Source organism: Orbicella faveolata, unplaced genomic scaffold (genome assembly GCF_042242905.1).
Source record: "Orbicella faveolata isolate gen_17 unplaced genomic scaffold, um_ofav_v1 contig_14, whole genome shotgun sequence".
Lineage (NCBI taxonomy): Eukaryota > Metazoa > Cnidaria > Anthozoa > Scleractinia > Merulinidae > Orbicella > Orbicella faveolata.
The window spans coordinates 1,851,469-1,867,974 of NW_028301541.1; the positions used below are offsets into that span (position 1 = coordinate 1,851,469).

Here is a 16,506-nt window from a genome sequence, read left to right on the forward strand (position 1 = left end):
AAAAATAAACTGACTTAATAGTTGTTGTATCGAGAAATGTGTTTTTAATTATAGGTACAAAGAAGCTTACATTACATTCGAGACCTACGTTTTCCTAACATTTCGTGACTAGAATAGTAAACCCATTGAAACGTCCGCTAATGCAATTTACGGGTTTGACTGGTCTTTTTAATCCACAGTAACCAAATCTGATCCCAAAGTCACTTTACTGTAATAATAATAATAACAATAACAATAACAATAATAATAATAATAATAATAATAATAATAATAATAACAATAATCATAATAATAAACAATAGACTGTAATATTCCAAAGAGCGAAATTTATAAAAATTGTGACATTAGTCTTGGTGATATCCTTTCCCACGTGAACAAAAAAAAAATGCACACTTTGCCAGGAGTCACATCCTTTGTTCCACTTGGAACTTAAAGGACTAATCCAGTCAGCTGTTTTTAATTGTATGTATGATGTGTTGCAATTTCTGGAGCAAACTTGTTACCAGCATACCTTGTGTAATTAGTTCTTGTTATCTTTCCTTGTTTTAGTGTTTCTTGACCTTGGAGGAGGAACAGGCTTGGTCCATCACTTCAGCACCATACAGTCCACCTGTGCAAGACAAGACCTGACTCTGACCCAATCGACTCTGATGGGGACATTATAAGATGCGAGGATAATGGAAGGGTGGGGAAGATGAAGTAACCTCTTCTCTTTCCTCCTTCCCATTGTCTACTGCTACTTACGATTTACTCAGACGAGGAGAGTGGGAACGAGTCAGTTCGAAGATTCTGATAGAAGACTTTTTTGCATATCTAAACATATGCAGTTGGTTGGTAACATTGATTGTGGGTTGGTAGGGGAGGTTTTAAAATACTGTAAAGCTCTGGATGAACCTTAACACTAAATTTCGGCCAGAGGTCAACAAACCTCTGTTTCAGCTTAACTTAATGTAGTTAGATTAGTTAGTTGGGTCCCAAGGTTTTGGGTGGTTCCTCCCTTAAGGCTTGTCCATTGGGTTCCTTTTCAGGTTATTTCGGTCAAGATTCGACTTTTCTTCAACTCGATGCTGGGTCTGCTTCGAGAATTTATTCGGACAAGATTCGACTTTGTTCAACTGGACACTGGCTCTACAATGTGGATATTTTCGGCATCCACTTCGGCTCGACATTTTCATGACTGCGTCTCCCGCTTAGCTGCGCAATAAAAACTTTCTTTCCTTGCTTTACTTGATGACAGGGACTGTGATCAAGTGAAACTATTTTGACCAAAATTTTTCAAAAAACTTTTCATCAGTAAAACCATTTCGGCCTAAAGGTTCAACCAGACATGACTTAAAAGTAGATAACTGGAGATTTCAGGTCATTCAGCTGAAAGGAGGAAGGCTGTTTTCCTACTCCTATGCAGTTTAGTGGCTTGACTCTGGTTGTAGCTAATAGTTAAGGCCAGGAATACAAAGCAGTTTAGGAGGGAATATAGGGGACGAAACACACTTCAGTTTAGTTCGCTTGCATACATTTAGGCCAATTGTCTGTTGTCATATTTTGACAGCTTCACAACTGTCAGTCAAAATTTTGGGCCATTGTGTACATTTTAGGGTTTAAGCCAATTGTCTTGTTGTGGCAGTTTGTCAACTGTCTGCTAAATTATTACATCAACATCGCACAAATAAAAAGGTTGTCAGTTTTCAAGTTTCCACAATGGCCCATACAGTTGTTTTCACTTCACACTTTAGGCCAATTGTCTTGACACAGCAGTTTCAGCTGCCTGCCAAATTTTCATAACTTAAATTATCGCCAATCTTGTGATGAACATGGAAAGGAGGAGGAGCACTGGTGTTTAACAGCAATCCATGTAAGGTAGGGCAAGTTCTACACCCTGGCATCAGGTACGTGGTGTAATTTAAGGACGACAAATTTCGCTTTCGGATTCGGTTTTCAGTTCGGCTTTCAACTCGGAACACCAATTGGCGCTAATTTACAAACAAAGGCTTGGTATCGACTATAACTCGTTAGCAAGCCGCTAATAACCCCTGTGTACCATCCGGGGCACCCTAAGTGTTCATTTCGGGGTGTCGACATTTACTGACACAGAACACTTGAGGTTTCTCAGGATGTCAAATTTTTTCACATAGGAATGCGCGTCCCCTTAATTAGGTCCTGTGGATAATGTAGGAAACATGTAACATACTTTGAATAATAAATCCAACAAAACTGTGTGTCTGTGTCATTTTTTTAAACCTATTAGCTAAGATTAATTCAAGGCAGTTATGGATAGCGTGAAGCATTGTTGAACAGTGCAAAACTAGATAAATTAAGTACTAACCATTTTCAATTTCAGGACCTTCGACTATGGTAAGTATTTTATCCGCACTGAGCCCATTTTCGGGGGCACGCCCATGTTAGTGTAGCATAATGTAGCAAACATGTAATATATTTCAAACAATAAATCCAACAAAACTGTGTCTCTGTGTCTTTTTTTAACCTAATGACTAACATTAATTTACAGCAATAATGCATAGTGTGAAGCATTGTTGAACGATGCAAAACAAGATAAATTTAGTACTAACCATTTGCAAATGGTAAGTTACTTGAGCCCATTTTCGGGGGTTCGCCCATTTTCGGGGGCGCACTTGCAGCCAACGCACAGTTAAACAAATTTAAAAATAAGGTGAGTAGTCAAGGCATTTCTGGCCCACTTTTAAGGGCTGGCTCATTTTCGGGAGCATTACCTCCAGTCTAGTATACAGGTGTAGCTGTGCAACGTGGTCCTGAGGGAAACACCATCACAGGAGCCATGAGGAAGGAACTTGAGGAAGTTTGAGAGAACAGTTGTCTACATGAAATTAACATCTGTCTGAGTTTCCAGGAGGATTTTGGATCATGTGTGTTTGGGTGGTAAGTCATACATGCGTACTTGTAAATAGGAACATGAACATGATAACATTTTTGCTCTCATTTAAGTTTCCAGGAAGCCTCAACACAGCCAGTGACACCAGTCACAAGGAAAGAGCCTCTTCCAATGCAACCTAAAAAAAAACAGGTAATGACACAAATAAATTCTGCCATTTAGCTGCTGACTTTTTTTTTTTTGACATGGATCATTTTTAAGCAATTAAGTTCTTTCATCATCTTCATCATCATCACATCCTTTTCCCATCTGGGAAATAAGGCTTTATGAATTGCCTGTGGATGAATTATTGGAAAAAAAAATTACCTGAAGGTGCCATTTTTTTTTCAGCAGCACAAAAGATGATGCAAAACACTCAAGATCAAGTGTTGGTGAAGGAACCAAATTATATACCCTTATTTACGGCATTTACAAAATGTTTTTGACACGATATATTCAAGGTAAATTGTCTGAAATGAGATCAATTTTTACACCATCTTTCGCCATCGATTGTGGGCAGAGGTCAGGTCAAAATTTTAGTTTATTCATTTATCAGTTATCACTACTAAATTATTGACTGTTATTTTTATCATGTACAACTGATGTCACCACTAGCTATTGACAAGACAATTGTCTGTTGAGGAGCTCAAATTGATCATATGTCGCTTATCAGCATAAAACAACAGTGCATTTATCCTCATTTTAAGACAACAGGGCCCTCATTGATGACAGTGATGTGTAAAGGCTACCCTGTATGATGCCAAGTGATGTGAATAGTATGTCTCTGTATGTCTTTTCCAATGTCATAAAGAAAATACAAAAGGCCAATTATAATACCTTTGGATGCTTTTAAGCCAATTGTCTGTCAAGGAGCTCAAATTATAGACAGTTTTTTGCAGTATAACTGAAAAAAATAATGGATTACATGGATTATTCCTTTTGGAAGGATGCTATATGCCCAATTGTCTGTTGATGGGAAAAATAATGGGCAACATTTTTCAGCAGTGTGCAAAAAACATTGCACCAGGATAATTGTCTGTCGCTTCAAAATTGTTTTAAAAAACTTTATTCCACATTATGCCTCAACAGTGTGTAGTTTTAACTTTTGCTAGGAGCAGGATAATCTGAGGAACAACAACCTTGAGGTTGAGCAGCCAACAACACAGATGAGTTCCAGACGCCATAGTACTAATGGTCTCAGTGGAGAAACTTATCCATGCTTAACTGGTTCTGCCGCAAACTTGGAAAGAACCTGGTAACAAAGAAGGATGACACACCAACACTAAACAGTTATGTGCATGTCAAAGGAACCCGACAGGAAGTAACAGGTCACATCTCAAAAGCAACAAGTGAGGACTGATAGTGAAATGAAAGATGGACTAAATGGAACTGCTTGTCATGTTTGATGGTGAGGGGCTTTTTTGAATGCTATGCAGTCACTCTTTTACTCTGCTGGAATAGAGAAGTCTCTCAAGGTGATTTGGATGCAGTTATAGAATTTACTCTCCTGTAGTAAAGTCATAACCCCTATCAAATGACTCTTCATTGTCCAGCCGCTTTATTTGTCAATAATGATATGCTGCCTCTTCAGTTGGCAGAGTTTGTCTGTCATCTTGACATGTTTGTCAACATGCAGAGGAAATAATATTCTAGTCAGGGAAGCATTGTGTTCTTTGACAAACCACTGCATACTGCAGGGTCCTATTTAAACTGTGCCCTTGAACCCAAAGACTTTTAATGCAGAGGTGACATTGCTCTTGATGCAATGTTTTGTCATGTTACATGTAAGTCATGGGGTGATCGATGTTGGCACAATTCTACTCACTGATGAACAATTAGTTTATGTTTTGGAAGCTGTGCAAGGGATCAGGCCAGAATACTGTACTGCAGTGGCTTATCAGGAATCAGACTTTATTCCAAGGTTTGATTTTTCTGCCTGTATGTCCCTGTTCACAGTCCATTAGACTACAGATAGTGATGGCCTCCAGCCATGATTTGAATTGGTTATACATTCAAATGAACTGACATCAATTTCCAATCCTCTGACAAAGACTTTAAACTTAAGTCTTTTACAGGCTCAGTTAAGCAGTCCTTTTCAGGACTCTTCCACCCAGACAGTCACACTAGAGGAGTGTGATTCTTTACAACCTACAATTTTTCTTCTTTCTGGAATACATATACCACAACAATTAACCAGACTCCTCACTTATCGTTGGATGGACTACATTGCTAATTTAGTGATCGAGTTGACACGGAAAAATGTTCAGCTCTGGACAAATAAGACCTCCACTGCAACATTAATTAATTGGAGCCAAAAGTCTTTCTGTGACTTCCTGTGCTATCAGTCTGTCCTCTGTCAATGCTTTTGATGATGTAGTAAATTGTGGTAACATCTGATATATGGATACCAGGCCAGAATACTGTACTGCAGTAGCTAATTATGCTTGTGCAAATACAAATAATAAGGTAATAAATGTTCTCAGTATCTGATGATCTGCTTGCGAATATTACCAGTAACACTATATGGAACAATGTAAAGGTGCACCTTTGAGCAACAGAATGCAACAACTTAGAGCATGTGTATCTATCTCTGTCCTTTTACAGCCTTTGTTTTTATCAGCTTGCATCTGAATGCAACCAACACACAAGGGAGTCCAGTAAGCAGCTGTTGAGCTCTAAGTCTTTCTCTTTCACAATGTAGAGCTTGGTTGTGCTCAGGTATCATTACCAGTCCAGTACTATTTGTGCTTGTTGTACGGCTATCTGAGGCCAGAATTCTGCACCCTGAAGATGTGATGTGGCACATTGGCAGCAAAATTAAAATTACTTAATGATCTTGTCAAAAGAGATGGCAAAATCAGCCAGCAAGACCAAAACAATCATGAAGACACACAGTGACAAAAGAGTTGGAGTGCACCAGGACGAAAAAGGGTGAGACTGAACTGATTGCAAACAACAGAGTACAGTGAAGAGCTACATGTATGGTACAAGACCTGTGCCTCACAAGGGGCAAACACAATTGAGACTAAGACTCAATCTAACATTAAATCTGCTTGCCTCAAACCTTTGTGTCAACACTGCATTTAGCTCTGTACTCTTCCACATTAAAGGAGTTGTTATAAGCTGAGTAAAGATCTGTGCTTGAATAAAAACTGCACGGAAAAACTCTGCAGTTATTCTCATTTCTACAACAGACTGAAAAAGCTCATTTGGCCTAGCTCTAATCATCACAAAACAACTATGTGAATTTAATGCTGAAACTTAAGTGGTTATTTGATCTTTCTGACAGACTGTAGAACTTGATGTTCTTGACTGTGTTTTCATTCACTTGTAAATTTCTATTTGCTTTGCTGATGCTTTCAACGAGTGCTTCATCATCAAATCTACAAAAAATTTAGTGGATACCAGGCTTTAATACTGCAACCAAGTAGCTTGTGTTCTGTGAATTGAAGTGCAAATATTTCTCCATGCCCACATGAGCTCCACTCTAATTTTGATTAAATGTCTTTGCTCAAAGACTACCAACAACAATCACAATGCAGCTGCCCCCACTGAACCACAGAGATTTCTGTGCTAACACTCAACTACAGTGTGCATAGGTATGGCTTATTTGTTACTTTCCCTACTTGCAATAATTCGGTTCAGTCCTTTAAAGCCAACTTGGACCACGATTTTCCAGATTACATTGCTCTGACTGGCTCTGGCCCTGACCATCACATCACATCACATCACATCACATCACATCACATCACATCACATCACATCACATCACATCACATCACATCACATCACCCTTGACTAGAATGTACACTACAATGTAAACAGCTCTGGTATGTTTCTACAAAAGTGGGGCCACTGGAGGACAACAGTAATCTCATTCAAGATGGCAAGGAGCTTGCTAGAGATGTCAGACATTGGGTAGAGATTAATCAAGTGTGCATCAGCAAAATTACAGAAAGATGGTGGAACTACTGTAAATATGGACCTCATGTTGCACTCGAAGATTATTTTAGACTGCTGTGGAGTCCTAATCTAATTTAATTACATTAGTTATTAAAGAGCAAGCTGCACATCTTAAAAAGAAACCTGCAAATTAATAATGGTGCTTGAGTATCTTGAGTGACCTGGAAGATGTTTATTTTGTGTCTCACATCCAATAAATAGCAAAACTTACAGCTTACTCACAACATCCTGCACATTTCCTGGGAGGAAAGATCACCGAGAAAGGAACTTTGGAAGAAAATAAGGCAAGATAGACATTGGACCTGCTTAATTCAATGGGAGAAGACTGTCCACCACTGAAACATCACCATCAAAAACTGGTTTCAGTCACTTAATGTCTGCATGGCTGCTTGTTTCTCAATGCTGTCGAGCTTCATGGCTAAGCCAGAAGCTATTTGTGTGAGAGACACAAAAGACCTCTCCTTTAAGGGCACTACCCCCTGCTGTCATAGCAAAGTGCTCATATGCCACAGCTTGAACCTGTGGTCACTGGGATCCTTGCCTAAATATACCCCAGGCCTGTGAAATCTTGTAGTTTTCTTCCTGGTGATTCATCAAATTAAAGATGAGTCGAAGGGTGGGACCTTTTGTTGCCCCCAGAACCTCCAACAGCAGTTCTACTGACCTGCATTTCTTCAAGTGGCTGAAGAATTAGAGCACCTGGAAGTTAACATTGTTCCTCCTAGTTCACTCATGCATTATCCTTGTCATCACTGATTGCAGCATTTAAATACTACTTGATCATCTCTTCTTGCGATGAAGACTCCACCAATTACAATGTACCACTGCAACCACATACAGGATTTAGCTTTCAGTTCCATATCTAAATCATCTCTCAATGAAATTTTAAGAAGCATCGATGATGTATTTTGCCTGGGAAGCCTTTTCTCTCTTCATTGGTTACCCCCTCCAAGCTGACTTTGCTTGCATCCATGTGAAGGAGATATTCATCATAACTTACGACAATTCTTGGTTTGCCATTTCAAGTAAATCAAACAATATATTTGGAGTGTAATCACATACAATCTACATTTGGATACAATTTGGACGTCACCTTTGAATGACACATCAAGTAATCTTCAGTGAAATCATCTTGTGAAACCTTTCTCTACTTGATGACACATTCCCCTATTGGAAAATCAACGGGAAAAAAATATGGAAGATACTCTACCCCCAAACTAGATTGCATTGTGTGATTCTGCTCTTATTTACCATCTGCTGTAAATACCTGTCATGACAGATCTGCATGCAAGAGAATTTCAACCCCTTGGCTCCAGTGTGGACTGATCAAAACTTGGATCTCCCCTTTTGAGGCCTTACCTGCTCTTACAATATTTGAATACAGGTTTAAACAATGTTTGCTGAAAATACATGTACTGAGCTATTCTCTTCTCAGCAGTATCTCAGGTTTAACACTATTCAGTTTCTTGCTAGACAGAACACCCACATGCCCCTGACATATCAAGAATTGATGATTATAAATTTTCTGTTATTTTTGAGATTTCACTCTTCTCAACCTCCCAAAGAATTGGTCTACAGTTTTGTTCCCTTTCTGGATACTCAAACATCCTCCTCCAAATCGTTCCTTTCGAGGTGCACATTTATCCTCAAGTTTCATTAGTTTTCAAATTGCAGACCAATTTTCTCTGACCAACTTTATTTCCTTGCCTCCTTGAGCTAATCATGCTGCTGAAAACTTCAATAAACATGGCATACTTTAGCCAGCAAACTGGGACATGATGGTTTTCTTGACCTGAGGTCAGGTTGTGGTTTGTTGTCTCATATCGATCATCATCTTTGTCCTTTCCCTATTCTCAGTGATTTGGGCTGTTGTTGCTTGTCTATACTCTACACAATTCTTTTTCTGGTAGGATTTTTCTGCCTCCTATCAGTCAAACCCCATCTGCCACACTGATCTACTTTTATTTATTCTCAACAGTTCTCTGCATCTCATAAATAATCATTCTTCTCTCGTTTTGGAACATTTTAAGTTCAAAACAAATTGTCATATTTTTTGAGAAAGCAAGTAACATTAAAATGTATTCAAGCTAACAAAGGGATTCAAACCCATAACCTTTTCAGAGGTTGTTGGTTTCAAGTGCTGAGCTGACAAATCCACTGGGAGTGTTTGAGGCCAGTTATGTATTTAAAAAATTGTCTTACTTATATATGGATACTGTGAAAATTGTTTGCTGTTTAGAATTTTCTCCAGAGTTTGAACTGAATTACGTTATTATGTAGTGACAGGTCAGCCAGCAAAGTGTTTAACAAAAGTGAAAATTTAGGCTTGAATGGGATTCAAACCCATGATGAAAGACTGCAGTCTTGTACACCTCACCATGCAAATTACAATGTGTTAGTCACTTCAGGATCAAGTCAATTATTGGAAAAACTTGATTTTTAAAATCACAAAAAAGGAACAGAGTTGTTCAAATAATCTTTTTAAACTTATTTTCATCAAAATGTGATGCCTGTTTACTTCTGACACCAAAAGAATCATGTGAAAGGAAATGTCAAGCAAATTCCGTTAACAAAAGAAGGTAAGTAGTTAAAAAGGAAAAATGTTAAGGGTTCAATGGGATTCAAACCCATGAAAAGGGACTGCAGTTGAACTGCTCAATCAGAGCTTCAAAGCTACTGGGAGCATGTAAGATACAAACATCTTAGCCTATGAAAAGATGACTACATGATAAATCACTATGAAATAAATCATGTGAACTGAGGGTGAAATTCATTGCTTTGAATTTCAGTCACTGTACACATGTATGATTTATTTCATATAACTGTACTATCATGAAAAGTAATTTGTGTGCTATAGAGTTCCAGTCCTCAGCAACTGTCAACCACAAGCAGGATTTGTCCGTCCTTCCAGAGCAGTCAGGTCAGACCATCAGGACCAACCAGGACAGTGGATCTGTCAGCCCATGGAGAGCAGCCAACTCAGACCAACAGGACCAACCAGGACAGGGGATCTGTCAGCCCATGCAGAGCAGTCAAGTCAGACCATCAGGACCAGCCAGGACAGTGGATCTGTCAGCCCATACAGAGCGTTCAAGTCGGACCATCAGGACTAACCAGGACAGTGGAACTGTCAGCCCATATAGAGCGTTCAAGCCAGACCATCAGGACCAACCAGGACAGTGGATCTGTCAGCCCAAAGAGAGCAGTCAAGTCGGACCATCAGGACCAACCAGGACAGTGGATCTGTCAGCCCATAAAGAGCAGTCAAGTCAGACCATCAGGACCAACCAGGACAGTGGATCTGTCAGCCCATAAAGAGCAGTCAAGTCAGACCATCAGGACCAACCAGGACAGTGTATCTGTCTTCATAGAGTAGTCAGGACCAACTAGGACCGTGTAACAGGCCAGCCAGGACAATGGATCTGACTAAACAAAGCAGTCAGGACCAACTAGGACCACGGACCTGAATGTTAACCTATACACTGCAGTCAAGTTGGACCATCCACTAACAGGCCAGCCAGAACAGTGGATCTAGATGCAAGCCTATACCGTGCAGTCAAGTTTGAAAGCCAGCCAAGCCAGGTACAGTGTATATACAAGAATTCTACATCCCAGTCATAACAGCTAGCTAGTAATCACCTAATATTACACAAGTTTAAGACAGTACCACTAACCACAAGGCATACCAAACCCATTCTAATGCATGTGTGATATATATCACTGCTCTTAGCTATATAGAAGTAAATTATGTTCCTGACCAATTATTCACCTACTACTGGGCCAAATTAATAAAAATGTTGGCCTCAATATAAAATAGGAGGAGCATTAAGTAATTATAAAAGTTAGTGCCAAAAACCACTCTGCTCCAACTGCTTTGAAAGCTTTCATTGAAATATTTCGATTTAGTCTAAAAGTCAAGAAGAGACTGTACAATGTCATCTGTAGAACTAGCATTTTATATATTTCAGATTTAACAAACAAATAGCAGTCTTTATTGATAATCAGACATGAGGTATTCAGACCTAATGAAAATTACATTTCTGATACCTTGTCAGTAACATTTGTTTTCTTGCACATTTTAGCTCCATGTAAAAATTTGTCTGAGATGACTGCTTATACAAGCATTTCCAGATGTGTACCTGTTATGCAGCTCATCATGATGCCATAGTCACAAGAGGCAATAGAACAGCAGCCCAGTCGGATCAACCTGAAAGGAATTGAAGAAAGATTAACATGAGCAAGCTATCTTGAAAGGTAAAAAATACAGTATATTAAAAATGGTTATCATTAATCACTAATTACCCAACCTTTCCTGGCCTACACTATGACAATGTCAGAGCTCACAAAGAGACAAGAAATGTTTATAAGACAGGCTATTATTTATTATTAAAAGAAAATTGTTGGAGAGCAAGACTTTGATCTCCAGTTACATGTACTGTCAACTTTTATATAAAATCCTCAAAATTTTGTTAAACATTCAAACCACTATAGTTTTCCTTAAATGTCCCTGGTCAGTCAAGCTACATGAATGTCAACGATGTTGCTAATTGCATTGAATGCTCTTTCCATTTCTAAAGGTTGTATTCTTTTACATGTAGTTGAAGCCCTTTAGTTAAAATATTTTTTCTTCACAAAAATAGGTCCTTATGATTATTATACATGCAGGATCCCTTCAAAACTAATTTTCAGCTATCATTAATTGAAACACAAGCACAAGCATGAATGGATCATGTGCACCAAAGGAACCTGTGGTTAAGTGTCGAACGAAACTCTGGATATATATATACCCTTGATTTACATCTCGATCGATACTTACTCGACACTGAATCAACAGCCAGATGATAGTCGGCTGAGTGTTGACCAACATATATGCATCAATTGAAATTAGTCTACTCCCGACCAACTGTCAACCAAGATGTCAATTGAGTGTCAACCGAGGTGTCGATTGAGTGTCCATCGAGAGTATCAATTGAGGGTATTGATCGACACTCAATCACAGATGCCACAATAAACTAGAGAGGACAGCAAGGGCGTCCAAATGTAACGACATTCTCTCTCTTTCTTAGGCCATGGTCAAACAACAAAATTTGCAGGAGCTGAATCTATTATGCAAATCATGGTGTTGGTGACACAGTGCAGGATGACATATGAAGAGTAAGTACCTGTTTGTTGTTTTGATACTTTCCCTTATGTTGCTAACAGTTATATACTTTTTGACTCGTAAACATTGTTTACTTAGACCTTCTAAATTTTATGTACATGTAGATGCATATGTACACATAATTGAATGCTAAAATCTCCATAATCAACAGTTTCTAACATTTCTCAAGCAAGGGAAGAAATTTATTCCTGTGCAGAAACATTGTATGTTTTACAGGCAGTCCTAGTTACATGATTTTATGCCCATTTGCAAGAAATGAGTCTGAGAACAATTTACTCACTAACAAAAGTCACGTGTGCAAATATGGTGATTTTCGTTTTGTTATTTTCAGTCAACGATCACAGATGATTGCTGGACAGGAGAAAGGCAAATCACTGGATCACACAAAGGACAAGCAACTTGATGATGACTCACTGAAGATGGCGGCAGACGATCAAGACAATGCAAAGCGTTCTGGAGGACTTATAATTTTTAATTTATTTTCATTATTAATTATGTTTGTCATGCTATTTCTTTTCAGTAGACAGCAATTAGTCACATAAAGATTTATGTTGTGCATCAAATGAAAATTCTAAAAAATTAATATTCTTGTTTTCTACAAATAATAGCAACAAAGCTATTTATTTAAAGTCAAATAGATAGCTTAAAATGCTAATATTTAACAGTAACAGTCAAGCATTATTAAGAAATAATAGCCTAATGCTATCATTAACGAAATGATAGCTTGAATGCAATTATTTCAAAATAATAGCTTGATGAATTTTTTCTATTCAAAAATTTTAGCTTCCTGCAAGCTATAATTTTTGAATAGACTCTTGAAAGTTATTCTTTTTGATATATAAGGATAGCTCAGGAGAGTTCTTATAAATTAGAAATTTCATTTGATGTTAAAGACCCACTTCTGTATGTGATTAGATTTGTCTTCTGAAAAGAAACTGATACAGACATGACAATTAAGCTTGTTGGCAAAACTGGACAAGATGAACTCATTACGTCAATAACTTGATTTCTGTCGGAGTCTGCGAAGTGAATATCAAGATCATTAAATCGAAGGTAGACTTGAATTTTAAACCACAAGATTAATCAATTGATATTAATTATTATCATTAGAAGTTCGAAAGGAAACATCTGGACAGTATGAACTCTTCTTGATTAACATAAGCTAAGCTGATAATAACATAACCCTGAACAACAACTAATGCTCTTAGTAACTCATGGAGAGTTCTACATGTTCCAGTATGCATTGAAAAAAAAAATCAATCAAAAACCTTTTTGCATGATTTAAATCTGCTTTAAAATTCAAGTCTACCTGATACTTGGCAGTTTTCATGAGTTTTAAAATGCTAGTAAGAATAAAATTAAACTTTGTTTTGCTGAAGAGAAAATTTCTTTTTAACTATCCAAAGTAAAGTACAAGTTCTGGTCAGCTGTTAGGCCCTAGGCTTTTTGCAGTATTGATTCAAGTTACTTTTGTCATCTATAAGACGTCAAATATTTACAGTAAAGAAATTAAATTGGCCATGAATTTTTATGACTAGCCTGCTGGACAAATATGAAAGTTAGTCTGTGAGAACTCAAAATTTGGGGACCTGGGATGGATTGGGACTGTTGGGGGTTTAGGGTTCCAAGGGCAAGGAGTTTTGGTTATTGGGATTAGGGTTAAGGTTTGGGCTAGGAATTTGGGCTTGGGACTTGGTGAAGGGAAAGGGTTGGAGTTGGGGTTTGGGTGTAACAGGCTGGAGTTAGGGATTTGGGTCTGGACTAGGGTATGGATGAGGGAGTAGGGTTTGGGTCAGGGAAAAGTACCAGGGATTTGGGTAAAGGTTAGGGTAACTGGGTTTTTGAGTTTTCACAATCTCACTCAGGTGTTGGCAGCCAGCTAAGTTACATGAACCTTTGATGTGCTAGTCATGATATTAATGTCGTTTTACATTGTTATTTATAACATGTATCCTTGAAAGATAATTATTCTTCCCTTGATGCTGACCCGTTCTGTACAGTACTTGGGATTGTTTTGTTATTGCTTAGGTTTAGTTTTATTCATCAACGATTAATTGTATACATGCAAGAGTTTTCATAGCCTCAACCCAGAGGTTTAGGTGAGGTGCAGTGGTTTGGAGAATATGCTTCCAGTTTTTCTCTGATTGAGTTTTTACTGGTTTGTGCATCCGGAATTTCACCACTATTAATATGTATTTGTGTATATCTATAAAATTTATAATAAATTGGACCGTGTTTGACTAAGGTACATTTAGAGCTATTTTGACCTGTAAACTCCAGAAGTTTAGGTAAAATGCAGTGGTTGGGAGAATATGTTTCCAGTTTTCTCCAGTTCAGGAGTTTTTTCTGTTTTTTTGCATCTAACATTTCACCACTATAGTGTTGCTGTGTATTCCAATAAATTATTCCATAATTTTCAATTTGCCTCACAAGAATATGTTTAACAAATCATCCTCAGTTACTACTTTTTTAAAATCAACAAGAATGAATTTATTACCTTTAAATTATTAATAATAAAAATAATAATTATTTCATGGCCATACATGTAACTGTTGTTTTACTTCTGCTCAAAATTTTTTCAAGGGGGAAAGACAGCTCCACTTTGCTCATATCACCTGTAGGGAGCTAGCTAACACTAACTGCTGCCTGTCCAATGATCTGTATGACCCGGAGGGGACAGGTTGAGGATGCTCATAAGAAAATTTGGACTGAACCCTTAAAGGAGACCAACCTGGGATTGGCTTGAGTTTTATTTTGACCCCTAAAAGATAGTACGCTTATCAGTTAAGTAAGGCACGACGGAGCTTTGGTGATGAAGTTTTAGACTTAATATTACAGTTTTGTCACAGGCAACTTTCCTCGTTTCCAATGGTAAAATAGTATTGTCGCTTCAAATTTCATGCGCTTTGCTGCCAATGATGTCAAAGGTTGACAGGCTGCTATTAGAAATGGAGCCAGTTGCCCGTGACAACAACACAAGTTGAACGTTGAAACCTGGTCGTCAAACTTTTGTTGTACCTTACTCAACTGATAACTGTAGTACCACTTTAAATGGAATAAGCTTTATTTCCTACCCCTGCTCAGGAAAGGAGCCTTCCGGGGGGAGGGGGAGTACTTCTGGAAGAATTGGGTGGGGGTGTGCAGCCTGCTTCCCAAAACCCTTACCCTATCTATGACCAAAATCTGCGATTTTACCTCTCCTATTTACGGGCCTGACCAAAATTTGATACCATAGTTATGACTGTTGTGGCTGACACAGTTGCCTCAAACATAATTTATGAAGGCTTTTGTGGATGGTCTTATCGATAATGATGAAAAGGTAACTTCTTCTAAAAGAACATACTTAATTCAAGACTAGAGTGCAAAAACCATACCCTATTTATGACGACAAATGGCCAAAATCGATACCCTGTTTATGATCAATACGGCTGAAAAACGATACCTTTTGGGGCACACCCCCCCCCCCCCCCACCCCGGGTTTACACCCCTTCCACTAAAGGAAGGGCACGACCTTTTCATATGGCAGTCCCCCCGCCCCCCTCGGCTGGATGACTTTAATCCGACTCGGTATTTATTTTCTCCAGGAGTGGAATGGTGCGGATCGTGAAAGAAATAATCAAAATTATACCTGAGCCATTGAAATCACACGAGACGAGCCGAAATTGATCAGAAGGCGAGAATTACAATCGCAGAAAATACTTTACACTAGCAAAAACCATGGTGAAAAATAATAACTACAACTTACGATCGCTTTACGAGTTCATACCGCCTTCGTTGAAATCAAACTCGTTATGCTTACCTCCGATCATAAGCTGCAATAGTCGCACCAGTGTTCGAAAGTGTTGACAAAACTATCAAGCAAAGGAAGGCAAAAGTGCGCTTAGTTTGACCGTGCGAGAGTTGGGGCGAGGGAGGACAAAATATTTTGCGCTGAGGGTTGCTCAGCCACACAGCATAATGTCCTGTAAGTTGGATAACGTCACCATGCCAACGCATCAATCTCAGCGATACATTAATTAACGTCCAAAATAAAATATTCTGAAATTTTCGCACAAGCGGCTCTGAATATAGGCTCAATCCTGATCTGCAGCCGTGGGTGTTTCGGTGCGCCCGCGTTCCCCCACTGGTGAGGCCGATCACAACTGGAAAGGGGTAAGGTGTCGCCATGTCAACGTATAAATCTCAGCCAATCAGTATTTTGCGTCCAAAATTTGGACGGACTGATTCAGAATTCACTACGATGCGGGCAGGGTCTTCTTCCCCTCTTCTCTCCTTCCTTGCCATGCCAAGAGCTTGCCCGGCCCTGTGCTAAACCGTTACCAGAGTCACTTAAGTGTAATAAATGTTTTAACTCTTAAAAGAGTTTGTATAACCAAAATATAAGAGTTAAGTATGAAGATTAGGAGATGACATTGAAATCGGTCCGATGTATGTGTAATTCACCGAATAAAGACTCTTGAACATCTAATAGTACCATTTCTTCTCATCCTGGTGT

General features: G+C 38.6%; 1 protein-coding gene and 1 long non-coding RNA gene across 2 annotated transcripts; one reads left to right on the plus strand and one right to left on the minus strand.

Annotated features, from left to right (window-relative positions):
- Window positions 1-2,415: 2,415 nt before the first annotated feature.
- On the minus strand, window positions 2,416-16,308 carry LOC149113612 (uncharacterized). Its single transcript, XM_089286162.1, has 3 exons — window positions 15,811-16,308; window positions 10,990-11,057; window positions 2,416-3,026 (listed from the first exon to the last, which is right to left on the minus strand). Exons 1-3 carry the CDS (start codon window positions 16,176-16,178, stop codon window positions 2,953-2,955), a joined length of 510 nt encoding a protein of 169 aa, XP_089142288.1. The 5' UTR covers window positions 16,179-16,308; the 3' UTR covers window positions 2,416-2,952.
- Window positions 11,039-12,612, plus strand: LOC149113613 (uncharacterized). Its single transcript, XR_016206309.1, has 3 exons — window positions 11,039-11,104; window positions 11,917-12,004; window positions 12,343-12,612. It is a non-coding gene; the product is annotated as an uncharacterized LOC149113613 (long non-coding RNA).
- Window positions 16,309-16,506: the final 198 nt, after the last annotated feature.